Raw genomic sequence first — 27,081 nt, 5'->3', positions numbered from 1 at the left:
AAAGATGCCAGATAACCTACGTTGGAAGGCTATCAACATTATATATACGAACCGAAGCATCTTCACTTGCAACTGCAAGTTGGCATCCAGGTTTCCTGCCGGCAGCTGCAACATCCTCTCCATGCACGTCTAATAGTCCTTTCACTGGCCTCCATGCCACCCGGGTAATGGACTTGGATGGACATTCTTCTTCCGGGATCACGATCGTTGCTCCTGCCTCTAGGCTTTCTAACTCGATCCTACGAATGCTTATCCGGCCAGAATCTTCTCCGATGGCGAGATAAAGAGCGTCATGCGCCGTGATAGGCAGGAAATCGATAGCAGTAACGGGGTGAGTAACAGGGATCGTAGTTTTCGCGACGAACGAGGTTCCTTCCTGAGACCATATCTTGACTGACTTGTCACGGCCACCAGTAGCAAATACCGTAGCTGTTGGATGCGGTGCCCAGCTTGCACTTAGTACCATCCTCGAATGACCCTTGGGGTTAGAAGTTAATAATTTGAATAATAATTTGTCGACCGGATCTCGTTCAAACACTGCCCATTGTCGATCACGCCCGACGCTCAGGAGATACTTATCATCAGCAGAGAATCGTAAAGATGTTATCGTCAGCGAGTGTGCGGTTAGGGGAGGCCGTATTTCATTCCACGTCGAGGTGTCATACAGACGAATGACTGCATGGTCGATAGAGCTGGCTTTACAGGCAGTTGCGACGATTGATCGATCGTGGCTCGCAGCAACGGCCGAAATTTCGTATCCATGGCCGTACAGTTTCTCATGTTCAGGCCAAAGGGTATGTCTAGCTAGATGGTCCTCCAACGGTGGATGGTCGATCTCCAGATTGTACACCTCTGATTGTGCTGGTTGTTGTTCCCCTTGCCCTCCTGCTTCATTCATTTCTTCGTCTCCAGCAACTTCCTCATCCATAGCTTTATTAGACAAGCCCAAGACTGGAATACTGGCAGCTTCCGGCATGTCCTCATTATCAGAAGGTTGGGCTAACCCGCTCAGCCGTGTAAGTAAGTTAGCAATTGCTTTCGTTTCATTAAAGACTCGTAGAAGTTTTTCGTCTGCACCGGAGACAAATCTAGATGGACCTAGTGGTGCAAGGCAGTTTAGGTCATAACCATGTATTTGGGGTCGTGAAAACTCATGCCACGAGTGATGGCTGCCCTTCTTCCACTCAGCATAGAGCCTCGTCGTTTGGTCGCCGCTGGTAGATAGAAGATATCCCCCACTAGGCTCCCATGCAATGTCCCCAACTGCCCTAACATGCCCAGTAATCCCTGGTATGGGTAGCCATGCATCTGCCGCAGCATCATGTCGCCATGACCTCCAACTCCCTGTCCGGCCTAGGCAGACAACAACATCTCCAGATGGAGACCAAAGACCAATCCAAAACCCACCAGCACTACCAGTTGCGGTAGTAGACCCCTTTAAGGAGCTAATTTCTCCCATTCTCGACAATGAAAACCAGACACCTGCAATTGGATCCCGCTCCCAGATAACTAGAGAATTATCAGCGGAAGCGGATAGGAGCTGTGGGTGGAGAGGATCCGGGTTCCAGGCTACGGTATAAACCCAATCTTCATGGCCAAAAAGGAGAGCTTCAAATGTGATTGAGTATTTGGCACCGTTCATATCAAATCGATGTGCCTTCGGGGTCAACGTTGCCCCTTCTGCACCGGCCAAGAGCTGATCTTCCACGTTCCTTGGTACAGCTGGAGCTGCACCTTCTCCAGGGCTCACTCTCCATAAACGAATATATTTATCCTGACTGCATGACGCAAGTAAGAAATCTCGTGACTTTGTGGGCTCTCCCTCAGCGCCCACGCTACCACTTCCAGGCGAAAATGCAAGGGAACGGATCCAGCTTTCGTGACCAGTTAGAGTAGCGTTCAGCTCGAATTTGAGATCATTGGTATCCTGCGCAGAGTAGATTTGAACAGAAGCCCTGGTCCCTCCAACCGCCAATACCATTCCATCTGATTTTTCAACGGAACCCTGGCTGGATAGTAGCTTCAGTGCCATAGCCAATGGGAAATATCGAGGTTTCAATGAAATGCTCTGTAATAGCTTGCATTGTACGTTGTTTCCCTCCTCAACCATCTTCCATACCTTGACTGTCCCATCTGCGGCGCCAGAAACAAAGATATCCGATCCAGTTGCAACCTCGATACAGTTGAGAGAGCCTTTATGTTGACCTTCCACGACCGCCACTTGTGAGAAGTTAGGCGGAGTCGAAGTGTCCGGTTTCCATACTCGTATAGTGTGATCACTACCGCCTGTAATGAGTAGGATCGATCCATTGGTGGGAGATGTATAAAATTTGACAGCGTTTACTTTGTCCGTGTGGCCCACAAGCAGTGTATATACACCTCTGTCATGTTGGTCCTAAAGTGCCAGTCATGAGTTAGCTTTCCGGTCATTTATCTCTTAAAGAAACAGTAACCATATACTTACTGAAGGATTCCAAATAGCAACATTATTGTTCGCACCGAAGGCTAGTAACCCAGACTGATGGTGCCAGTCTGCTGCCTCTGGGTTCCTGTTGCCTCCGGCGCTGATGAAATCCGTTGTAATGGATACCATGAATGGCGAATTGGCCCTAAAACCCTTTCTAAAATATCAGATAAATGGTTTCACTCTGGTATCCCCCAGGGTAGGTGGTTGTTATCCTGAAATTATTGCGATCACGAAAGTAACTAAAGTTTATCAACGACCCAAGCTAAACTAATCCCACCTTATCGATAAGAGATTTTCTATCTCCCCGCCATGGCATCGCATCAACCAGTTGCAACCCATCTCAAGAGCGTATATATTCGCGGATAGCACTTTTTCATCTTAGTCAATAATCATGGGTTCGATTCCAGCTGATGATGTCAACCATGTCGAGAGCAAAACTTCTCTCGATATCACAGTAGAGTTCACGTTCGTCCTTCCCAAGTGAATCGCATGTCTCTACCAATGAAGTATGAACTGACTCGCTTTTACGAAACTACTATAGCGGTGGCCTCGAGATGTTGTTTTCGAATGAACGCACTCATAAAATTGCGTTACCGCCCCAGGATTTCAATGGTGCACCTGCAAACATTAGCTACCTGGTGAAATACTTAATCGAGAATGTGATGAAAGACCAGAGAAAGGAGCTTTTCGTGGTCGATGACGCAGTGTTAGTACTCGGCACTCCTTGTGATGGCTAAAACTTCTAGCATGATCATTTTACTGACATTCTTTCTCAAATCATGGTTTAGACGACCCGGCATCTTGGTGTTGATAAACGACGCCGATTGGGAATTGGAAGGAGAGGACGCATATGAGATTCAAAAGGGAGATAACATTCTATTCGTATCTACTCTTCATGGAGGGTAATTGTTGGTATGGAGATATCAACTTCATAGAAAGGCCATGTGTGCAGTTTCATTGAAAGAAAGGTATAACAATAAGATGGAAAGGATGAAATTTGTCTAACCCATACATGGTCTGATGTATAAACGGAGGGCGATCGACATTACTCTCAGACAACATCTTCAGCATGATGCTGGGAAATCTTTTCTGGGTCCTTGAGCGTCCTAAAGCCGGCTTGCGGAGTTGCTCCTCTTTCGAAAGAGCCATCCAGATTGCCACCAGGCATCGGTGAGACGACACCGCTCGGTGGGACGGGGATTTTAATGTCCTCTGGTGATCCTGGAATGATCTCTGGCGGAAGGTCGGGAATATGTATACGCTTCGCCTGGTTATTATAACTGGCGGGAATTATCTATATAGAGTCGTTGGTGAGATGCTTTATGAATGAATCAACGGGTTGAAATGCATGTCCCTTACCTCTATAATCTGGTCTCGTGGGAAAGACAGGAACGGGATATCGGTGGAGTTGCACGCCATCAAATAACCGTAAAGCACCCTTAAAACACTCTCGTGTGCAATAATAAGGAGATCGTTCTGCTCACGTTCCAGTTCAAGAATTACAGGCTCAAGCCTCACTGCCAAATCGTGATATGACTATATCTGTGTCAGTATATATAATCGACGCCGTATAGCTCTATAAACCACTTACCTCGGCTCTAGGATATCTATGATGATACGGGTCCAAGTCATGCATCTCAACTTCGTCTGGATATTCCCGTCGGATCCGTGCCTCAGACATCTTCTCGCATACTCCAGGGTTTAACTGGCTCATTTGCGACCGATGGCGGACTTTATAACCCTGCAGACGAAGGAATTGGGCCGTCTGTACGGTTCTGCGCCGAGTCGAGGACCAAATGATGAGGGGTCGGAGTTGCGGGTCGGGTTCGCCTTGCTCTAACAACACTTTTCTCTCCTCCTCACGATGTCGAAGGAGGGTGTCGGTCATCTTGCGGGCATAGTCTTCCCCTATCGACGAGAGTGGTGAATCTGCTTTGTAAGAGTCTGCCTCCATAGAAGTCCCCGCCTATTGAATAAGTAAGTAGGTGACTAAGGATAGCAAGAGGCTAAAAAAACCATACCCTGACAAAGTACGTGCGGCGATTTTTGATATGTAGGTTCAAAAGGTAGAAAACGATCCGATGGTGGAGGTAACCGAATCCACGGTTGTTTATCATCATCCTCTCACCAGCATTGAACATCTATCAAACTGTCAGTTTCAGTTCAGATATGGGCATTGGATGATGAAGTACCTTAATGTAGTTTAATTCTATTTCTTGCATTGTTTCAAAGAGGGGGATCCTCGCAGAAATTCGAGCTAGATAATCCTTTACAGCATCCTGAGAGTTCCATCCCACATACTAGAATTTAAAAGTAAGTCAAGTGACCTTAGAGAGAGAATCCGGTGGATTGCCCATACATCAGGAGATGAAATTTTCACTCTTCGTACGTTCTCTTCAATGATACGCTCGTCACTGCATGACGATTCAATAAATAATGTCTACATAATTAGCTTTCCTTTTCCAAAACTCATGGATGTCATCATACCTCTATATCTTGCTTTGCGAACTCTCTTGAGAGAGATATTCTACCTGCAGCAAGCGGATTAACGGCGTCGTATATAGCAATCTGGCCGTTCTCGTGGTTCAAAAACCTGTATATATCTTCACGGCATCTCTTGACGATCTTCTGTCGGAGGAGTACAGACGAAGCAGATGCTGCGTGAGTCGTTAGAATGATCTTTCTCAGAGCCCGAGGACAAACTACGCTCACCATTTGCAAAGAAATAGTCCTCAGGTAGTTCGCCACCCGGGCCAACCGTCGCCCGTCTGTAGTCTCCAAGATGAAATATGCGAGTTTTAACTCCTAGCCTATATTCAGGAGTAAGCCAGAAGCAGTTATCACGTTTTCAAGCTACTAGGCTTCGATATACATACCATCGAAGATATCTAGCAAGAGCCACTGATATATGACTAGAAGATGAACGTCTTAGCATGAGTTGTCACTAGAAGGAGTATCGAGGGTATCTGACGTTTTGCCCCGAGCTGGCAGTCCAACCGTAATGATCACAATCCGCCCAGAATGAAAGAGACGGCCGGACTCCGTGCTGTATAGTTGCGCCGGTGCAAGTGCTGGCTTCTCTGGCATATCATGGATAGCATCAACGAAAGTTGACGACTTCCGCCGAAAACGAGGTGCGCTCGCAACGACATCGGCGGTTCTATGCATCGTTAGACATGCAGCGGTCAAAGCCAATATGTCATTCCAGTGGTAGATATCATCCCCAGCATATGCATCTGAGACCGAGACCGGGAGACGTACAGTAGGGTATCCATGGCGATGCCACACAGCTATGCTCTATAGTTTATGCGCTTGAATAGTTCAACGCGAGAAAAATCTATCCTCGAAGGCAACTGCTGCAAGATTAATATCAGAGGGAAGTCGGACTTGATAGCAGGTCAACTAGGAAACATGCGGGGGTCCAGGGTAGCAAGTAACGAGGAACAGCAACCCCAGCGCACTCGGCACGCAAACAACAGCAGTTCTGTAAGCCGACGATCCAGCTAGAAGCCTGCCAGCGTCCTATCTCTCGACAGAGTCCTCAGTTGGTTGTCGTGAAGTTCGCAAGGTGGAAGTAAAGAGCAGAACGTCAGGATGCCCAAAGAAGCTAGTGCGCATCGAGTCTTGGCAGGCCTTGGATACGCAGAAAAAGAAGTTTCAACAAAACCTCATTTTTCATCTTCAACACCGACGAGCTTGCAACGAAGCAGACCCGGAGCCCGATCGCCAATTGCCATCCGACAGTCCGACAGGCCGTGACGAACATCTCTCGTTCAGGACTGCGTCTTTCTTTATTAATTTGCACTCAGCGACTTTTCTGTCTTTAAACACCGTGCCAGTTCCTGTTCCCTTGTCGTCTTCAAGCCGTCAACATGGCCGACTTCGCTTCTTCCCTCTCATTTCTGATCGATAACCCTGCCGTGGCAGCCATACAAGATTCATACGATGCCTTTTCCCGGCGGAGAGAGGACCTTGGGCTATCGAATCCCGGCACTGTCGAGATGGTTGCTCGTGAAGTCCAGAAGGAAGTCCTACTTTCCAATTTCATGTTCACAGGCCTCCGCGCCGATTTGACCAAGGTCTTTGGAGTTTCGCCTCTTTTCCGAGTCTCCCATGCGTTTACCATGGGCTCTCAGGGCAATCTGCCCCCATATGCCTTCTCCACGATGTTTGGCACCTCCGATGTAAGTCGTCCTTTGAAGTGCATTCCCCAAGCAGCGCCGCGGAACTCGAGTTAACCTCTATATGTCTGTAGGTCCTTATGCAGGGAAACATTGGCAGCGACGGAGCTCTCGCCGCAGTTGCCAATTACCGTTGGACCCCGTCCTTGATCAGTAAAGCCAACGTCCAGATAATGCCCGGTGCCGCACAGGGACTCATGCAGCTTGATAATGAATACGCCGGAGCTGACTTCTCGGCATCGCTCAAGGCCTTCAACCCATCGATTCTGGAGGGTGGCCTCACGGGTATCTACATTGGAAGCTACTTGCAGTCCATCACCCCTGGTTTGGCTTTGGGAGTTGAGGCCATGTGGCAGCGTGCCGGGCTCGGTGCCCGACCAGAAACCGCCCTATCATACTGTGCACGATACAAGGGAATGGATTGGATTGCCAGTGCCCAGCTACAGGCCCAAGGCACCCTCAACGCCTCGTTCTGGAAGAAGCTGTCCGATAAAGTCGAGGCCGGTGTGGACATGAACCTTCAATTCACCCCAAGCGGCAACCCAATGATGGGCGGTGGTGTGCAGAGAGAGGGAACCACGGCCGTCGGAGCCAAGTATGAGTTCAGAGCATCTACCTTCAGGGCCCAGATTGACAGCGCTGGAAAGCTGAGCTGTCTACTGGAGAAGAGGGTTGCCATGCCAATTTCTCTCACCTTTGCTGGTGAAATAGACCAAGTCAAGGTAAGGAGTCTATCTAAACAATAATAATCGCTTTGTGTTGCGGGTCACTAACCTCTTATTTGTATAGCAAACTGCCAAGATTGGTCTTGCTGTCTCCTTCGAGATGGCTTCAGAGCAGTTGATGGAACAGCAAGAGAGCGGCGAGCTATCTAGCGTCTCACCACCTTTCTAAATATAAGTCAGGGAACTCCATCCAACCTCGCCTCTCCTAACCTCGCTCCAGCTCCTGAGTCCTTCCTAAACGCCCAACAAGACCGCATTCAACCATCAGCCATTCATGACGACCATATACCGCACATACCCATTCTAATATCTCTACCATGACAGCCTCTTTTTCCCCCGTGGTATTCGCTCCATGAGAACATATCCAGGCCCTCTGGTTTACCCATCTCCATGAACCCTCGAAGATCCCTTTCTCTCATTCCCATGCATAAATGTCCAGGCAGTTATATTCAGGTGTATGGAACTTCATCTTGTATAGAGCTCTTCCCTTGTTTTCGTTTTCTCTTCTCTTTTTACTCTCCTGTCTTAACAAAACCACTTTTACCACGTTACTCTTTAATGGTAACTATTATTTTTATTCCTGACGTACGATATCGTGTTTTTCCTGCGCTGGCCTATCTACCGCCTGTGTTGTGTGCGGATAGGGGATGGGATATGAGGTTCAAATCAGATGGGAACGGATTGTGGTGTGCTGAGGCTGTTTTTCTTTTCCTCTTGTCTCTCTCCCTTTTGTCTTTGTCTTTCCTCCGGGGTTGTTCTTGTCTCGAAAACTTAGAAGGAAGGAATGTAAAATAACATGACTTGATTTTTGTTTGTTTGTATGCGTTGATTCTTCCACTTGAAGCGCTGCGTGAATGGAGGTTTCAGATAAATCGATTACCAGCTAATATATCATATATATATATATATCTCTGTGAATCCCCGGGTCAACGATTGTAGCTCCCTATCACCATGCACACGACCCCGTCCAACAAGATACAGACGATCCGCTACCATTTTCAATCAACTGTTAACATCAACCCCGCAACCCTGGCCTGCCCTGAGGCCTCAAGTAACTCGAATACCTCGGGCCGTATACCCCTTTCCAAAGCCAACCCGAAGCGCAAGACGGCCCCGTCCCTGTCCCTGGCATCCAATGCGTCGTGGGATGCACTCTAATTAACATTCCTGCTCCCAATTCGGATAATGGAATCTACCCAATGCTGCTGGGCAGTTAGCAAAAAGGTCTCCATCTCCATACTAGACAATATATACGTGGCTATGCAATGTACTTGGCTTCCAGAGAGAGGAACAAGCGCACTGCATGTCCCACTATCGACATTGCATATAGACCGGTCATGTCATGGATATACGGGTTTATGCTATACGCCCTTCCCCCTTCCTGCTGAGATAACGAAAGGCAATGGACACGGAACAGCATATACACGGCGATTTCGATAAATCAGCTCACCCCTAGCCCCGATCGTGCATGAATGTACCTATATTATGTACCACGTTATTGCATAGAGACGACAGGGACAGGGGAGTGGCCTGACAGCTCGATGCCATCATCTGACACATCTAGCTTCCCTTGAGCAATTAATTGTTGATTTACATTGCATCATCACCACTTGGCGGCATACGGGCCGAAAGGGACAATTCGAACAGTACTTTGTCGTTCATCGTATACATGAGGTTACTTTATACGGGGGAGGATTTCTGTACCAGATACTTTTGCTGTGGTCGTTGTCTAGAGACGATGATGCATCGTTATGGCCCCAACTATTGCCTATAACTTAACATTATAGTAAGACGATTAGTTTGGGGCGGCAGACTTGGACTCGACTGGGGGGGGAACCACCTGCGGGTATTGAAGCCCACCCTTATCAACATCTATTTGCCCTTTTACTGCCTACATTTCTTTTTTTAATGCTTCTTTAATTCTCCCCTCCGTGACACGGCTGGGTTATAAATATAGGCCTTGCGTGGTCCAGTTCCTGACCATCTCAGCTTCTTCAAGCTGACCCATGGAACCTAGCTCGTGGTAAGCTATGGATGTAAAAAGCAAAGCGGTCTTGCCCTCCCATCCTACCGCGCCCCCATCGATCACCAGCAAGAACGAGGAGAGCCAGGCCAGGAGAAACGAAAAGGAAAAAAAAAAGGAATAGCAGCGCACGAGCCGAACAAAGGAATTGAGTTTTCGTCTCGCTTCTTTCCTGTGGTTTGGAAGTAGGGCGAGGCTGGTTAGTATGCTGCGAGATGGTCGTCGGATGAGAAAGCGCAAAAGAAATACGACATGAAGCTGCAGATGCATTACATAGATGGCCGTTTGGTGTTAGGTGCATTATGCAGATAAACCGGCGTCTCGAAAGGCCCGTTTCGTATCTGTCCACCTGCCATGCTTGTTCTTTCGTTTCTCCTCCTGGTCTTCGTCCTCGTCTCCTGCTGGTCCGTTCGTCCGTTTCATCGGCGTAACAAGGGCTTGAACCCGGTCGGTACCTCTGCTCTGACTCTGGCACAAGGTCAAGGTACGGATGGAGCACAAGGTTAAGTGGGAAAATATAAGAAGGGGGGTCCCATTTCTTAAGCTGTCTGTGTGCATGGCTCTGCGCTAGCTCTGTCGTTCTCTCGGGCCTAAAGCGATCACCTGAGCAGTGAGAAACCGAAGTTGAAGCGTAAAGGAAGAGAGGTCAACGTCAGTGTGTCCCTCGTTTGAAGCAAGACGAGGCAAGACAAGGCGAGACCGAGACCGAGACCGCAGAGCTATTAATAATCCGTGCAATCGTTTGGAAAGGAAAAATGGCTCGCTTGTGCTCCACCTTGTACCTGTATCCTGTATCCTGTACCTGTGCAGTGCAGTAGCTCAGGTCGGCAAGGGCAGGTCATGTCAGGCCATGTCAGGTCAGTGTCAGGTCAGGCTGGATGGCCACGCCATGACGCAGGCGTGATGCATGTATATACGATATCGTGGCGTGAAGTTGGCAGGATGGAACTAGAGCTCAAGCTCGAGCTTATGAATAGATCGTATTTGACCCGACAGGCGGGCTCGGAGCTTCCATAGTTATCACGCCGGGGATGGCGGATGGTCGTCGAGAAGGCAACGTATCAGGCCAATGAGCAGGGTTTCTGCGGGAGTAGGATCGTGCGGTGTTTCATAAGGCTGTGATAATTGTCATCTGGACGTCTCGTCGGCTGTAGATTTCCTGGATAAGAGGCGAGAAGATGTCATTCTATCTCGTAAACGTTGAGAAGCTGGCTGAGTGCGTGCATGTGGCGTGTCGAGGGATGGGCAATATCGATAGCTCCTCTGATTTGGTTTGTGGCTGGACTGTGCTATGCGCGGAGGATATCCCACGCTCTCGCCATCGTCTTTGTTTACACCTGTGCTGGTACGGAGTATACTCCTGTAGTATATGACGGCGTAGACGGTGCAAGGGATGGGCTGCTTTAACTTGCACACAGGCAGTGTATGTAGCACTGCCTCGGGGACGATCTACGTTACAAAAATCCAAGAGAAATATAGGCGTAGGAGATCATAGTCAACGGATTTATAGCCCCGTTGTTATATGCACGATGATGTTAAGATTGATGCGGCAGCTGAAGCTATCGGTTGCCCTTGATTTGCTGTGTTCCTGAAACCGAGACCGGCCACTCACTCGACAACTTAGCCTGCAGAGAGCTTAGCTAGCCTACCCAGTAACCCAAGCATCAGGCGTCAAGCGTTGTTGGACCTGTCTGTGAGTAGGTGATGGTGGTGTGGTGGTGTGGTGATCGGGAAAGGGGCGAGGGGGAAGGGAGTTACACGGCCCGGGCAACGTAACGGCCCTCGAAGGGAACGGACATGCATGGCCAGGTTACACGTCCTTGGCCTCATACTTATTGCACTCTCTCTCTCCCCCCCGTCCTGACTCCCGAGTCATGAGAGAGGTATGGTATAGGATGGCACAGACATGTATGCAGGGTTATCGGAGACGGAAGGGAGACGACGGTCCGCCCGTCAGTTTTGGAGAAGGCCATGAGCCGTTGGCCTGGCCATTTTGTACATGCGAGAAGGCCATGGCTGCTGATAGTGTATGTATGATATAGATGTTATGCATGTCATCTCATCTGGCGACATGAGTTTTCCGCTTCCCGTTTCCCGTTTCCCGCATAGGACATATATATGTGCAGGGAGGTAAGACGGCCGGCATTATAGACCAGGCTGGCAAGGACCTCCGTCTCTCCTGGCTTGGTCCTCTCCGGGAAGTAGATGTATATGTTGGCGCGTGTAGACGCAGTGTCTTACAATGCTCTTCCCGCAACGAAGGGATGACAAGGGTTGATCTAGGCCGATCGGACGCCACTACCACTAGGTGTATACTAGAGACATGATATATGGAGTCCGAAGCTGCTGCCGTTGCTGCTCCTGCTGCTCCTCCTGCTGCTGCTGATGATGGGTAACCTAGATGATGTGACGGCGTCCCGTCCATCTGACGCGCTGTGCAATGGTGGAGGGAAGTCAATTGCAGCACACACGCACACAGGCACGCAGGCACGCACGGCGGGACGGACAGAGGAGTCCAAAGAGGGACGAGAGAGAGAGAGGTACTCCCATGCTGATGACTTCATCTTGTCGTCCGCCAAGCGGGCCGCTAAATCGGCTTTCTGTGGACATTCGGTATTTTATCAATACGCCCATTCACTAGACGCCGCCGTTATTCGGTCCAAGTGCAGTCTTTATTTTTTTTTTTCGATATATTGACGGGCTCCGTACAGAGTGTCTGCTGCTGCTTGTGCCTCGAGCGCTGATAGTGGCGAGAGGATGGCAGCGAGCACAGAGCTACGGCGTATACGGGCTGGTACAAGAACAAGCCCGGTGGATACGCGATCCTGTGACTTCCGACAGCTTATCCTGGCTCCAGGTGAAAATTGCAATTGGTCACCCGACAATGCAGCCCAGCACACGATATATTCCATACTTGGGGGTGGTAGGAGAGAGTATCGTGGTCGTGGCTTGGTCGGCGACGGCGATGGCGATGACGATGGCGATGACGATGGCGGATGGTTCGTCAATTGACCAAGACCATGCCACCGGCCGCATGTAGGTACGGGGCCCTTTTGGTCTTGTCTCGTCTCTCGTAGCTCTCCCATGCCGCAACCTAAGTGCAGGATCATCCCGTTAGCAAGGAGAAACATCCCAAGCATCAACCGGTCTCGATACTCCCCTTCTTCGCAGCGCTATTTCCACTACACCCACGCCGGATCTCCATCCTTGAGCTTCTCTCGTGACTGCTTTTTTTTTTCTGTACGGAGACGGAGTAGATGGATGGGACTCCTGACGTCGGAGGAGGAGGAGTCGTAGCAAGTCAAGCCGGTGAAGCTGTCCCTGAGAGGAGGACGAAAGGAGGGAGGCAAGTATCCCGTACCATGCAGTCACCGTATCGATAGCTTGTAGCTTGTACTTTGTAGCTTGTCGTAGTTATCTTAGTGGCAGCTGTCTGGCGGTTTGCTTTTTGCGTAGAGGGAGTTAGAGAGTGAAGGTCGAGAGAAGGACTTCCACTACCACTTCCTCTCCTCCTCCTCCTCCCTCCCTCCCTTCTTCCTCGCTCCCTTCTTCCCTTCTTCCCTTCCCCCACCCATCCCACGCCTGCCAGCATAGCATAGCAGTTAGCATACGGAGTACGCAGTCAGCAGGCAGTAGCTGCTTATCCATCGACATCGACATCACATCGACCTCATACATCGTATATTCACAGCATCAACGTCAACCAGATACGGCAACAGCTATACGGTGCTCACAGTAAGTACTGGCCCTAGCTGTCCTTCCACCGTATCTCCCATCTCTCTTTCTCTTCTTCTCTCTCTTTCTCTTCTTCTCTCTCTTTCTCTTCTTCTCTCTCTTTCTCTTCTTCTTGTCTCTATCTCCATCTCTTTCTTCATCTTCTCTTCTTCCCTTCATCTGTCTTCTTGCTTGTCTTCTTGTCCTCCGTATCTGAGTGTGAGTGGTGGAGCCCAGAAACTCTCGCTCTCCTACCAACCACCAACCTCCCCCGCGGCGTCCTCCCTTCTTCACCTTCACGCCGCATGCCGTTCTGTGTTCCTCTCTGCACCTCACTTGACTTCCTCCTTCACTTCCTCCCTCTGGTCTCCTTCTTCTACCCTTCGTCTTCTCTGCAGCCTCCCTCAGCTTTCCCTCTCTCCGTTCGTAGAAGGCTCGAAAAACGAAGAAGCGAGATTGAAGAAACCCGGACCGCGAACAGGTCGTTTTCAATACGTGAGCTCTCGAGCCGCTGTCAACTGGCACTCGCCCTGCTTCATCTCACTTTTGACTCATCGGGACAGTCTCGCTAACCTGTTGTGTGCGGTTTTCTTGCTCAGACCTCGAAATCCTCTCCCAATTCGCAGGAAACACGCGATACTTTCCCCTCCAAAACACTCCAGACCAAGTCGATTCGTCGAGGAATCTTCCCTCTAACCGCTTGAATACCACCAGCTCCGTGTGTTGGCCACAAGCAAGATGTCACAGAATAGGACTGGGATGTTTTCCAGCCTGCGTATGGGCGGTAAGTCTCTCTCTCTCTTGCTGTGTCTCGTGCTGCTCGTGGCTGCCTAGCTTCACGTTCACTTTCACTTTCGTACTGACTGGCGGCAGAGGTGATTCGTGAAAAGGTCCAGGATGGCATCACTGGAGAGACTCGTGATATGCAATACACCCAGTGCAAGATCGTGGGCAATGGCTCTTTCGGTATCGTCTTTCAGACCAAACTGTCTCCCGGAGGCGAAGACGCCGCCATCAAACGCGTTCTCCAAGATAAACGCTTCAAGGTGAGCTCACTTGAGAATCTTGTCCAGAGTGTACAACTGACCTTTGAGCTAGAACCGTGAACTCCAAATCATGCGCATAGTCCGCCATCCCAATATCGTCGAGCTGAAAGCTTTCTACTACTCGAACGGTGATAGGGTAAGTCCTTTCTCACCTTGAGCCGAACCAGAGCTGGTGCGGTTCTGTTGGTGCTGCTGGTGGTGTTGTGGGTTGCTGAGAGGGTGGGTGGTTGTTGACGACCCCTCGCTAACTGAACGACGACTTTCCAGAAGGACGAGGTCTACCTCAACTTGGTGCTTGAATATGTCCCAGAGACCGTCTACCGTGCCTCGCGGTACTTCAACAAGCTGAAGACTACCATGCCTCTCCTCGAGGTCAAGCTGTACACCTACCAGCTCTTCCGCTCCCTCGCATACATCCACTCACAGGGCATCTGCCACCGAGACATCAAACCTCAGAACCTCCTCCTCGACCCCAGCACTGGAATCCTTAAGCTCTGCGACTTCGGCAGCGCCAAAATCCTTGTCGAGAATGAGCCAAACGTCTCTTACATCTGCTCGCGTTATTACCGTGCTCCAGAGCTGATATTCGGTGCTACCAACTACACCACCAAGATTGGTACGTCATTCTTTACTATACCTACTTTACTTCTACCTGTACTAACATATATAGATGTCTGGTCCACTGGATGCGTGATGGGCGAGTTGATGCTCGGCCAACCCCTTTTCCAGGGAGAGTCTGGCATCGACCAGTTGGTTGAGATTATCAAGATCCTGGGAACTCCCACCCGCGAGCAGATTCGCACCATGAACCCAAACTACATGGAGCACAAGTTCCCCCAGATCAAACCACACCCATTCAACAAGGTATGTATCGTGCTGCCGGTTTGCTGAATGGCCATACTGACTCGTCTCCGCGCAGGTCTTCCGCAAGGCTTCCCACGAGGCTATCGACTTGATCACTGCGCTCTTGGAGTACACCCCTACCCAGCGTCTCTCCTCCATCGAGGCTCTCTGCCACCCATTCTTCGACGAGCTCCGTGATCCAAACACCCGTCTCCCAGACTCCCGTCATCCAAACGCTCCTCACCGTGACATGCCCAAGCTGTTCAACTTCACTCGTCACGGTAAGCCAGTCTTTCTATGTATATATATAAGAGCATGCTAACCTATCACAGAGTTGTCGATCGCTCCCTCGATGAACCACCGTTTGGTCCCACCACACGCCAAGGTTGAGCTCCAAGCCCAAGGCCTCGACATCGACAACTTCACTCCTCTTAAAAAAGAGGAGATGATGGCTCGTCTTGATTGATCAGGCACTCATGTCCAAGGTTAACGTATTTACGATGATACATGTCCTTACTTGAAGTGGTTTTCATTGCACGGCTCGCGACCCTCCCTTCCCGTCCGTCCGTCCATCAATCCGCCCATCCGTCCATCAGTCTATTTCCACTCCCGTCCGACTTCGCGATATGCCTCCCCAAGTTTCCAAAATTCCAAAGTTTTCACGTCGATCCGCCTGCCTTGTTACCTTTTTCTTTCCCGAGGATTCGTTAAGCATAACATAACATAGCAACAACATATCTTAGATCTGGTCTGGTCTGGTCTGGTCTGGCCTTTGTGTCTTGGCCTGGGGTACGACGACGCGATGCATCTATACAACAAAACCACAAAATACCCAAAAAAAAATAACCACTTCCACCTCGATACCACCATATGACCGGACGGGAGCCCAAGCAACCACGTACCACCACACTTGATGAATCATGACTCCATTGAACAAATGAAAAAGGCGAAAAGGGGAGAAAAAGTAAAAAAAAAAAGACAAGGGGGAATTAGGGAAATGGTTTCTGTGAATAACCTCGAGAGTTTACAGGTGAAAAGAAAGACATACATACTTCACACATGCCCATGCACACATAATATCAAACCACTGTAACCTATTATAGGGAGAGGGTTTACTATGCTGTGCTGTGCTGTGTGTGCTGTGTGCTTGCTCTTTGGGGGGGATTTGCTTGCATGATACCACTTTACTTTACCTTCTTTACCTCCTTTACCTCCTTTTTTCTTCCTCTTTCCGGTAGTTGAGTTTCCCACTCTTTTCCCCTTCTTTTTTTTTCTTTCTCTTTTTATTTTACTCATGAGGACGGATGCGGGTTTGCCTTTTACATGTTTTTTTCTTCTTCTCTTTTTTTAACTTTCAGCTTTCATGTCTCATTTTCACTTTTTTATTTTAACGGATTCGATTCGATGGAACCATGACATGACAATTGATTGAATGAACTATTCACCCGGTTCGGTTCGGTTCGGTTCGGATTCCGATTCCAAGTGGGAGTGGGAGCGGGAATAGGATAGGAATAGGATTAGGATTAGGGATAGGGATAGCTAGAGAGAGATACACACACTCACACCCTCGCATGGCAAAGCAAAGCAGCACAAAGCGAGATAGGCGAGGCTTTTCTTCTACTACTACTTCTACTTCTGATTCCACTTCCGACTTTCTTTTCCTCGTTTTCCTCTTTTCTTACCTTCTTTTTATCCTCCCTTTTATACTCTCCTCCTCCTCCGCCTTCGACTTGATCCTTTTTTACTTCTATGTTATCATGGGGGTTGGCTCGCACTCGCCTTGAGGGAAGGACGGAAAAGAAGACAAGGCAAGACCCGAATGAATAGGCGCGCACACGCACAAATGGCATGGCATGGCATCCATCATATCTATAGGGTGTGGTGGTCGTATACATGCCATGCAACGGGGATGATATGGCATGGCGTGGTGGGTGGCACATAGAGTGATGATGCATGGATATGGATGGAATTCAGCCTGCAGACGGATACGGCGTGGGGAGAGGTTGGGAATAGAGAAGAGTGCTTGAGACTGAGAATGAGAGTGAGAATGGGGAGTTTATATGATATGATACGATGCCTGTTCGTCTGGTTGATGGTTCTGCTTCTCCTGTTGATTCTGCTGGTTGATTTGATGGTGATGACGGCGTTGTCGTTGTCGAGGATTGTATTCGATACCAATGAAGCCTACTTGCCCAATATACATATATACACCTTCATCTCATCTCTTCTCTTCGTCATCATTATCATCTTCATCTTCTTCTCATCATTATCATCTTCATCTTCTTCTTCATCATCTTCTTCATCATCTTCTTCTTCTTCATCTTTCTGGTCAGATGTCTACCACGTGACATGGATATCGGAAAAAAGAAAAAGCGAGAGACCTTGAACTTCTGCGTAAACAATTCATTCAGCAGCTCTTTGACACCTTCACTGTCCTCCAGCTGCTGGTAATAGCAGATTCACTGCAGAAGACGCGACAAATAAGCTTGTAACTCATCATTCGGCTTGTCTACTCTTACCTGACAGCTGTTGAATCGCCTGGCTTGCTGGGCGGTTGTCTTGCAGCGTGTCGAGGATATAGCTTATTGCTAGCTTCTCTCCCCATTGAGGTCGCGCGCATACCGAAGACAGGATAAGACATATTGGACGTCTTGCTATATTGCCTGGCGCATCGGTGATCTAGCTCCTTACTGAGAAGAATTGGAATAACGAAGGCCCCGCGCAAAGCAAACCCGACGTCAAAGCTTCGAGAGCTACATTGGAGATAATGGTGGAACACGAACAGCGCAGACAGGGGTATGGAGGGGGCTTCAATAGGAAGAGAAGATATAGAGGTTTGTCCGCTTGATCATGAGCCGTTGCTAGGAATTGGTGCTAACGCTCTTTGCCGGTTAGATGACGAGGGAGGTGATCGTTATCGACAGCAGCGCAGGAGATATGAGGAGCCACTTGCTGCAGTTGTCAGGAGGCAGCTGTTAAATATTGCAGAACCGGTAAGTCAGACCACAAGAGTCCATTCATCTCGAGGATCTTGAGTGTTCTTGTCAGTTTATCTAACGAGTTTTATTTTCTATGTGGAACTAGACTGCGAAAAGACCCGAGGATGACGTTGCCCAAATTGCAAAGACGGTCGCAGATAATTACTCGGACGAGGCAATGAAGGCAGCCTTCGAAGAGCTGGTTTTACAGCTGTAGGTGGCCTCCTACCCCCAAACCTTTCCGTTCACGATTAATAGCTAACGGTGCATGATAGGATCGTCGAACAGCCAATGAAAATTCCCTTCGTCGCTGCCGTTGTCCTAGCACTCAACTCCCTTAAGCCAGAAGCTGCAGCCCCGATTATCGCAAAGGGTGGAGAACAAGCTGCTTCGTTTATCGCGGAAGGGCATTGGCGAAATGTCAAACTTATGCTACGATTCCTCGGATGTTTACAAGGCATGTTCGAAGGCGAGGGTATATTTCCTGTGCTTGAGGAGCTATTCTCGCGTGCCGTTGTCCTTCAAACCGGCTCGTCAGAGGACTCTCTCGGTTTAGAGCTCGTCAAGATTATTCTCTACACGATTCCCTACGTTATGGCCTCGTCCGCCACGGGGTTCGAGTCTCACGCTGCTGCGCTATTGGAAAAGACGGACGTCATTGCTTCGACTCCGCATACCCTAGAGGCGATCGTTGATCCGTTCCCATCGACCAAGGGAGAAGAGGAAGGAACTAGATTAAGTGCACTGGGTCTGATTCAGAAACAGCTACAGGATGAATCTGCCCAGGCGTGGAAGCTCTCGTGCGTTCCACGACCATGGAAAGAAATTGCCGCTCCAAAAGAACCAAAAGAAAGCAATGGAGAGGAGGAGAAAAATGAGGCCGAGGAGGCATCTAAAGCTCCTACCAAACATGCTTTCCCAGAGGTTACGGTGCCGAATCCAGTCAAAAATGGTCCGAGGGCTATTTTCCCTGAGATTTATTTCTCCGTCTATTCCGACCAGGAAATCGATACAGTTCCCCCAACGTCTGATATTGCATCTTCATTGGTCCGTGATGCATTGATTGATACAATCAATGTTTTAGACTTTAACCGAAACGCAACGGCCAAATTCCTTATTGATGTGGACTGCTACTTCACGCCGGAAACGTTTGTCAAACGCGCTATCCCCCTCGACAAGCTCCGCGATACCCCATCCCACGAGGGGTCAACTTGGAAACCAGAAGATATCGCTGTCGATGCTGCCTTCTCGCAGCTCCTGCAATTGCCCGTTCCAGAACATAAGCTGGTGTATTATCATTCCGTTCTGACAGAGGCCTGTAAAATTGCCCCCGCGGCGATTGCGCCTAGCTTGGGCCGTGCAATTCGATTTGTGTATCGAAACATTGACAAGTTGGATCTTTCGCTTGCATACAGGTTCTTGGATTGGTTTACCCATCATTTGAGTAATTTTGGATTTACGTGGAAGTGGACTGAGTGGTAAGTCTAGCGCAGTTGACGGCATAGTCTCACATGCTAACCACTTATAGGATTCCTGACCTTGAGCTGCCAGATGTGCATCCCAAGAAGGCATTCATTATCGGCGCCATAGACAAGGAGATTCGACTGAGCTTCGCGCAGCGAATTAGGGGAACACTCCCTGACCCTTACCATGAGCTGATCACCGAAGGCAAGGAGAAGGATACACCAGATTTCAAATTTTCACTAGAGAGTATGTTTGTACCCATTATGTGGCCACTTAATTAAATACTAACATCTCGATCAGCGACTCCATATTCAAAGGAAGGACAAGAGCTTATGAAACTCATCCGCCAAAAATCACCAGACGAAGAAATTGAAGCTGTCATCACCTCCATCGAGGAACAGGCCAAAACCCATGGATTGAATGACCCACTCATCGCGTCTACAGACGTTTACATGACCTCCATTTGTTACGTGGGATCTAAATCTCTCTCCCATTTCCTCTCCTGCATTGAACGCTGCAAGGACCGACTCCTCGCCATCGGCCCACAATCGGCCGCTGCACGCCGTCAAATCATCAACTCTGTCATGGAATACTGGACCGACCAGCCCGGAATCGGCATCAACATCATCGACAAGCTACTAAACTATACGATTCTCACCCCTCTCTCCGTCCTCGAATGGGCACTTGTCGATAACCTTGCTGCAGGCTCAACGTTAGCAAAACCACATATCTTCGAAATGATATCCGCAACCATGCGCAAGGTGACAAACCGTATGCGCCAGATCGTAGCGGCTAGAATACAACCAACTCTCTATGAGCCACAGCTTAGCATATTGGAGGAAACACTCGCCAAGGAAAAAGCCGAGATGCTGTCAATGTTTCAGCTTATTGAGGATTCGCTGGTTCCCGTGGCAGGCGGATACAGTGACGCCATGATGGAGCGGACAGAGGATGATACACTACAGCCTGAGAATGCGATTATTCAGCAGTGGGGAAGTAGGTGGTTGAATGTCTTTAGACGCAAGGCCGCGGTTGAAAGGGCGTTTATTGATGAGGCAATGAGCTCGGCGCCGGCCGTTGGGACGATGGCTCCTCCAGCACCGCCTCTGGGTGTGGATGAAAAGGTGGAGGAGACGAAGACGCTTGAGGAGCCAGCTATGGATGTCGAGGAGATGCATGACTATGCTGAAATTGATTAGGTTGTGTCATATTTGTTCCTTTCTACCTACCTTATCTTTCTGACGGTCTGTACCTCTACGTGTACTTTATGGTTCTATTTTGTCGTTTTATCTCTGGAAAGTTACAATCTTTTGTGTGAGTTCAAATCTATGTGTTATTAGTTTTTGTTCAACTTCAATACAAATCAAGTAGGGTCAGAGTATTTACGACTTATTTCGTTTACGTCAAGTAGATGAAGAGAAAGTCGCGAGAATGAATTTTGTTTAATCCAGTGTAAACAATTAACGGGGGAAGGGTAGAAGAGCAGTATGTACAGCAAGTATCAGAAGAAAAATAAGGGGTAAGAGAGCAGAAATACAGGAGGACATGCGAGAGGAGTCTGCCACTGTCCTCGTCCTCCATCTAGATCTAGAATCGAACGGGAAAGCCAAGAGAAAGAAAATATTAATATTATTATTATGTTTAACATCTCCTATCCATCTTTCTTTTCTGGGCTCTTTCGGTAGTGTGTGGGTGTGTATGTGTATCATGGAAAACGTACGATAGGGGCATAGGGCATAAGAAGAAATGGGAGGGCGTGTGTGCACGGTAAAATAAATAAAAAAGAAGGCAGAATGTCAAGATGGGTCATCAATCGGTCAATTGATAGGATAAAGTGTGGAAGTGGGTGGGTGATTAAAAGGCGACTAAGGATAAGACAAAAGTTGTAATAACATCGCATAGGGCATCCAAGTTGCTGCTTGTCGGCAGGGTGTGCTCGTGTATATCCAATATATGCAGAAATATGACTATTTTATCTGACCGGCAGATGCAGTCAGTTTGGCGAAGATGTAGATGTAGACGTAGGCGTAGATGGGATGACTAGAGATCCTTCTTGGTCTCTCCGCTATCATAGGTTCGATCATCGCTACCCTCGACCTGCTTGACCATCTCCTCCATCTCCTTGGCCTGTCGGTTCCACTCGTCCTGTCCCATCTTGGTCTCGCGACGGAACAGCTCGTCATTTGGTTTACGGTAGCTGTTACCCAGTCTATCCCAGAGGGTGGTGAATTGGCCATAGTTGTAGTTGAAGTATAGATGGTGCATGGTATGGCATGCAGCGCCGTTCAGGATGGGGCTGTTGGCAACATATTCACCGTCGTGGATCATGACGGTCCAGACATTGATTGCGACAAAGAGAAGAACGTAGGCGAATTTCTGCAGCGGGAAGATGAATGGGAAGATGTGGTACGGGAGACCCTGGCTCCAGCCGTCGAGAGGGTGGAAGGCGTGGCTGGCGTAGGGAGTCGGCATGATCCATTTGTGGTGTGGTTTGTGCACCTTCTTGTAGACGAGCGGGTGATGCAGGCCACGGTGAATCCAGTAGATGCAGAAGTCGGTAAATAGGAGGAAGAGCGGGAACTGGAGGTAATTGTACATTGGGAAGGGAGCCTCCTCGAGGGTATCATATATCTTGGAGTAGCCCTTTATTTCGATGAGGAAGATGGGAGCAGTCAGGACAGCCATGAGCGGCATGGAGTGCATGGCCTGTCCGATCTCCTGGGAGATTTGGTTCTTGAGGTACTTTGGATGGTTGAATGCGGTTTTATCGAAGACGAAGACATAGGAGAGCGATGCAACGGTGAAGTACAGCACGAGACCGAAGACCCTATTGTAACGTTAGATAAATTCGATGCGCATTGATGCATGGGATGTGTGTTTGGGTGACTATACCATGTGATCAAGAAGAGACTGAAGACCTGACGAAAGCCGTTATCTCGAGGCAGGGAAGACTGGTACGCCGACTGGAAGGGCTCTAGAGAGAAATACTCCGTCGACGGGGTATAGACGAATCCATTGCCCTTGCCATTGACCTGCGCGATGGCCGATGCAGCGGTCGAGTTGACACCGTTGAAGACATTGGACACGACGTCACTGGATGCCGCGGAGAGCGGGAGAGCGGTCGCGTATAGGAAGTCAAAGACAAAGGTATCGAAGACCTCGAGAACGACGTCCATGGCGGCTGTCTCTAAGAATTTGTATTTATATGCTTATGCAGGTACGGCCAAGGAGGCGGATAAAAAGTTTCCAAAGCTTTAAGCTCGACGTGTCTGGGCTGGCGCGTAATGCGAACGACGCGCTGGAGAGGCGGACTGCGAGATGCGATGGAAGGGTCAACGAGCGTGGGTCCTCGACTATGTGCGCAGGAAAGGGATGAAGATGAAGGAGAGGAGGAGGACGAAAGGACGCAGGGGGAGGAGAAAAAGGGAAGAGAGATCGGATCAGATAACGGAATATCATGGAAGCTTAGTAAGCCGAAGATACCCGGAGACGGAATAATAAACATCCCGATCATGTGACCATATTAATAAGTAGCTGAGTCATCTCTTAGTAAGTACTGGTCTGTGCACCTTGACTAAGCCGGGGTGGCTGCTTACATAATCTAACCTATGCATGTCGAAGTCTTGGCGTCCGGAAGAAGAAAGCAGGGAGGAAAAATAGAAGAAAGAAGTTAGATGGAACGACAACATCAACGACATCATCAACATCGTCTATACAGAAGACGCCGGGACGACCATCCAGGGACATCTGTCAGCGAGAGAACAGAGGGCGAAGCGAGGTAAGCTGAAACCCCCAGAAGCAGCGCTGCATCCACTCTGCCGGCGTCGTCAAACTTTCTTTTCCTCTCCCCTTCAACACCTCGCCATTCCTCCTTGCTTGCCTCTTCCTTCCTAGCCTCATCTCCGAGCAGCCAAAGCATCTCCGGCATCAACAGCCAGCTCCCACGCATCAGCATCACGTCTCTGCTGCCAGATAGAGGTCGCCTCTTGCCGTTCTCTTTCTTTTCTTCCTTTTCTTCCTTTTTTCCCGCTCCGTCTCGCGGTGGCCGGCTCTCTCGATTAGCGCATCGCGATCCTAACCCACGACCTAGCTCGTCCATCCCGCAGATATTGATCTCGCGACCATCGCCAGGTATATCAGGAACCAACCAAACCCCCCATCGTCTATCCGTCTACCGTCTACCGTTTCTGCTTCTTTCTTTCTTTTTCTATTGCGCCAATTTCAGCCTCATTTCCCCCATTTTGCTAGTCCGTGCCCCATAGCAGACCGCCAGCGTGTGTTCCTTATTGACTTTTATATCTTTTTTAAACCACAATTGATAAACCCTCACTAACACCTCCCTCAAAGATACAAATCGCCTCTCTCTTCTTAATACAAAACCAACGTCACGAGATACACGAAATACCGCCGCCATGTATGGGTCTCATCGAGCCATGGTCACCGCGCCGCCCAACACGCGCCTGACAGAGCTGCTCGACCAGCTACGACAGGAGTTCGATAACCAGTCGCGCAGCACCGGCGAGTTCGAACATCAGTGTATGCTCCCCTGATTCGTTGCGGCGAGACCGTTGTATAGACTGACAATGAGACGATCTCTTTAGTGACTGGCCAGCTCCAGGAGATGGAGATGATCCGGCAGAAGGTCTACCAGCTGGAGCAGTCCCAGCTCAAGATGAAGCAAGAGTACGTCGACTCTTCTTCACCGCCATGTCTAGAACCAGTTCATAGCTAACCGTCAGTCTAGCTACGAAGCTGAAATCCGCACACTGCGCATGGAACTCGAATCTCGCGGCATCCACGTCCCTCCATCACACGTTGGCGGACCACCACCACACGGAGGCCCCTCCCAGGCTCCTCCTCCAGCCCTCGGACATGGTCCTAGTAACCTCTTTGGAGGCATCATGGCCAACCAGGGAGGCGGTGCGCCTGCTCTCGCCCCCCCACCTCCACCACAGGACCAGCAACAGGGCGCCCAACACTCACTGCAGAACCCTCCTAATGCGCAGGGCCCACCACAGCCTCCCCAGGGCGCCTTTGCCGGCTACCAGCAGGGCTCTGGCGTGAATGGCTCCGGTATGCACTTCACAAATTCCTTATATAACCCCAATTATAGCCACATATTAATATCTGTGTAGCATTCGGGCCACCTGCTCCCACAGCATCTCCTGGTCCTGGAAAAGGTCGCAACGCTCGCGCTCCCGCCGGTCCTGCAACCCCTCAACAAAACCAGCAAATGGCATTCTCAGAAGCCCGCCCATCGCCCCAGATGCCTCTCCAGACTGCCGTCAGCCAACAGGCTGTGGCTCCTTACCGTACCGTGGGAAACACCCTTGCCGAACTCGACCCAGATAAGCTCCCACCTAGCCAAAAGAAAGAAAGCAGCGATTGGTACGCTGTCTTCAACCCAGAGATCCCGCGTGTCCTTGACGTCGACCTCGTTCACAACCTCGTCCACGACAGTGTTGTCTGCTGCGTTCGATTCAGCGCGGATGGTAAACACGTGGCTACGGGATGTAACCGTTCCGCTCAGATTTTCGAAGTCAGCACCGGTTTGCTTGTGAGCACGCTACAGGATGACTCGGTCGACAAGGACGGCGACTTGTACATTCGCAGTGTCTGCTTCAGTCCTGATGGAAGGTACCTCGCTACCGGTGCGGAGGATAAGCAGATTAGGGTACGTCTATACTCACCATATTGAGATTTTATATTGAGCCAACTAACCCCCTCAATAGGTCTGGGACATTGCCAGCCGCACAATCAAAAACATTTTCTCCGGCCACGAACAAGACATCTACTCTCTCGACTTTGCCCGCAACGGACGTTACATCGCCTCTGGAAGTGGTGATAAGACTGTCCGTCTCTGGGACATTGTTGACGGTAAACAGGAACTCATCCTCAGCATTGAAGACGGCGTTACCACCGTTGCCATCTCTCCGGACGGCCGCTATGTGGCTGCTGGATCTCTCGATAAGAGCGTTCGTGTCTGGGATACTACCACTGGATACTTGGTGGAGCGACTCGAGAGCCCAGACGGCCATAGGGACAGCGTTTACAGTGTTGCTTTTGCGCCAAATGGAAGGGATCTTGTTAGCGGCAGTTTGGATAAGACTATCAAGATGTGGGAACTTACACCCCCACGAGGAATGGTCCCCGGTACAGGACCAAAGGGAGGGAAATGTGTGCGCACCTTTGAGGGACACAAGGTAAGTCACTCACCGATACTTCATGCATTCTTTCTTTCGTTTATATGCCGTTCATACTAATTTATTTTTTGTAGGACTTCGTGCTTAGTGTCTGTCTAACACCTGACGGACACTGGGTCATGAGTGGTTCGAAGGATAGAGGAGTTCAGTTCTGGGATCCTGCAACTGGTAATGCCCAAATGATGTTGCAAGGCCATAAAAATTCAGGTATTTTCTCCTTTTTCTCTCTTGTCGACTATTTTCTGGATGTTGGCTAATCATATCTTACTAGTTATCTCCGTTGCTCCAAGCCCGACTGGCCAGCTCTTTGCGACTGGAAGTGGAGACATGCGTGCTAGAATCTGGAGGTTAGTGCCACCCTACTTCATTAAACCATTACGTTGCCTGGTTGCTAACAGATAATTCACATAGCTACTCATCATGGAATAACCGCCGATAGATTACTTCAATCTCCCATATCACCCTTTCTCTCCAGCAACCAAACTCACTCATCCCTAACAGCTTACACCTTTAGAATAATGGCGCCATTCTCGTCCCCATCCGTTATCTTTCCCAACCTGTTTATCTACCTTGTTTCTGTTCTAGTTTTGTCCCTGTGCTTGTTGGCCTCCTTTTTACCTGTCTGCCTATCTGTCTATGCCCCTTCGCGGCAATGGAAATGAAAAAAATGAAAAACGATTCTTATCTTTCATCTTGTCTTATCTCGACTTGATCTCATGGAGTCTTACTTCTTTGCGTCAATCTACTTATCTGTCTATGTCTACTCGTATCATACCCACTGCCTCTCGGTTTCTCTTATTGGAGGAAAATATCCACATTGCGTTCGTTTTCTAAACAAAAAAAACAGCTGGGATTTATCGAAGACTGGCCATCTCTCCATCTTCCCTCTCCTGCTGCTATTTCTATCAAAGTTACGGCTGTCCAAAGTTACGGCTGTCTTGTGCCTTGGCTTGATTCTATTTTATTTGTTTGATACCTTCAGCCACATATCTTTCCTTGCCCTTGTGTCTACTTTTATCAACTCGACCCTGGATCAGAGTGGCCGGGAGGCAGATAATGAGGCGGAGAGCAGCCAAGTCGAAGGCAGGACAGGGAGTAAATGGGATTCAAAATCATGGCATGCTATGGTATAGTGTCTATGGCAGGAATGCGGGTGGTGTTGTTTATTTTGTTTATTTCATCTATTCCGTTTTATCCCTTTCTCATCTTTTAATTGTTCTTTTGGGTTGTAGTTTCTTATACCTTTCTGGTTTGCATTCATTCTCGTATGTCATTTAGGGCAAAATTAATGGTTTCATTTCTATATTTGTCATTTAAGGGGGTAATGAGTGTGTTGGTTGAGATATCATCAGGAGGTGAAGTGATATAAAACCATCTTTGCCAATAAATAATGGATGGACATCCATTTGAGAAATGATTCCACGTGATTGATTATAT

The 27,081-nt window shown here is 49.1% G+C and overlaps 7 protein-coding genes across 7 annotated transcripts; 4 read left to right on the top strand and 3 right to left on the bottom strand.

The window, feature by feature from the left end:
* Positions 1 to 16: 16 nt before the first annotated feature.
* On the bottom strand, positions 17 to 2,593 carry GIQ15_02934 (elongator complex protein 2; the record flags this gene model as incomplete). Its single annotated transcript, XM_033550351.1, has 2 exons — positions 17 to 2,395; positions 2,465 to 2,593. 2 exons carry the CDS (start codon positions 2,591 to 2,593, stop codon positions 17 to 19), a joined length of 2,508 nt encoding a protein of 835 aa, XP_033407512.1.
* Positions 2,594 to 3,518: 925 nt separating this feature from the next.
* GIQ15_02933 (6-phosphofructo-2-kinase/fructose-2,6-bisphosphatase) lies at positions 3,519 to 5,742 on the bottom strand (the record flags this gene model as incomplete). The annotated part of the gene is made up of 9 exons (XM_033550350.1): positions 3,519 to 3,761; positions 3,827 to 4,003; positions 4,059 to 4,433; positions 4,489 to 4,608; positions 4,660 to 4,767; positions 4,955 to 5,124; positions 5,180 to 5,277; positions 5,439 to 5,627; positions 5,729 to 5,742. The coding sequence occupies 9 exons, from the start codon at positions 5,740 to 5,742 to the stop codon at positions 3,519 to 3,521; spliced, it is 1,494 nt and encodes a 497-aa protein (XP_033407511.1).
* A 597-nt stretch (positions 5,743 to 6,339) lies between these two features.
* GIQ15_02932 (mitochondrial import receptor subunit tom-40) lies at positions 6,340 to 7,542 on the top strand (the record flags this gene model as incomplete). Its single annotated transcript, XM_033550349.1, has 3 exons — positions 6,340 to 6,651; positions 6,723 to 7,370; positions 7,438 to 7,542. The coding sequence occupies 3 exons, from the start codon at positions 6,340 to 6,342 to the stop codon at positions 7,540 to 7,542; spliced, it is 1,065 nt and encodes a 354-aa protein (XP_033407510.1).
* Positions 7,543 to 13,848: 6,306 nt separating this feature from the next.
* Positions 13,849 to 15,465, top strand: GIQ15_02931 (protein kinase gsk3; the record flags this gene model as incomplete). Its single annotated transcript, XM_033550348.1, has 7 exons — positions 13,849 to 13,894; positions 13,984 to 14,156; positions 14,209 to 14,292; positions 14,424 to 14,772; positions 14,827 to 15,020; positions 15,076 to 15,280; positions 15,332 to 15,465. 7 exons carry the CDS (start codon positions 13,849 to 13,851, stop codon positions 15,463 to 15,465), a joined length of 1,185 nt encoding a protein of 394 aa, XP_033407509.1.
* A 2,301-nt stretch (positions 15,466 to 17,766) lies between these two features.
* GIQ15_02930 (uncharacterized protein) lies at positions 17,767 to 20,640 on the top strand (the record flags this gene model as incomplete). The annotated part of the gene is made up of 6 exons (XM_033550347.1): positions 17,767 to 17,833; positions 17,895 to 17,992; positions 18,084 to 18,190; positions 18,253 to 19,455; positions 19,506 to 19,687; positions 19,742 to 20,640. 6 exons carry the CDS (start codon positions 17,767 to 17,769, stop codon positions 20,638 to 20,640), a joined length of 2,556 nt encoding a protein of 851 aa, XP_033407508.1.
* An 841-nt stretch (positions 20,641 to 21,481) lies between these two features.
* On the bottom strand, positions 21,482 to 22,617 carry GIQ15_02929 (C-5 sterol desaturase; the record flags this gene model as incomplete). Its single annotated transcript, XM_033550346.1, has 2 exons — positions 21,482 to 22,268; positions 22,334 to 22,617. 2 exons carry the CDS (start codon positions 22,615 to 22,617, stop codon positions 21,482 to 21,484), a joined length of 1,071 nt encoding a protein of 356 aa, XP_033407507.1.
* A 1,236-nt stretch (positions 22,618 to 23,853) lies between these two features.
* GIQ15_02928 (uncharacterized protein) lies at positions 23,854 to 26,083 on the top strand (the record flags this gene model as incomplete). Its single annotated transcript, XM_033550345.1, has 9 exons — positions 23,854 to 23,977; positions 24,043 to 24,124; positions 24,186 to 24,514; positions 24,577 to 25,115; positions 25,174 to 25,318; positions 25,601 to 25,644; positions 25,719 to 25,851; positions 25,916 to 25,991; positions 26,056 to 26,083. The coding sequence occupies 9 exons, from the start codon at positions 23,854 to 23,856 to the stop codon at positions 26,081 to 26,083; spliced, it is 1,500 nt and encodes a 499-aa protein (XP_033407506.1).
* Positions 26,084 to 27,081: the final 998 nt, after the last annotated feature.

This window comes from Arthroderma uncinatum, assembly GCF_011692745.1.
Source record: "Arthroderma uncinatum strain CBS 119779 chromosome Unknown scaffold2, whole genome shotgun sequence".
NCBI classification, from domain to species: domain Eukaryota; kingdom Fungi; phylum Ascomycota; class Eurotiomycetes; order Onygenales; family Arthrodermataceae; genus Arthroderma; species Arthroderma uncinatum.
This window is presented reverse-complemented; position numbering and strand designations above follow the sequence as displayed.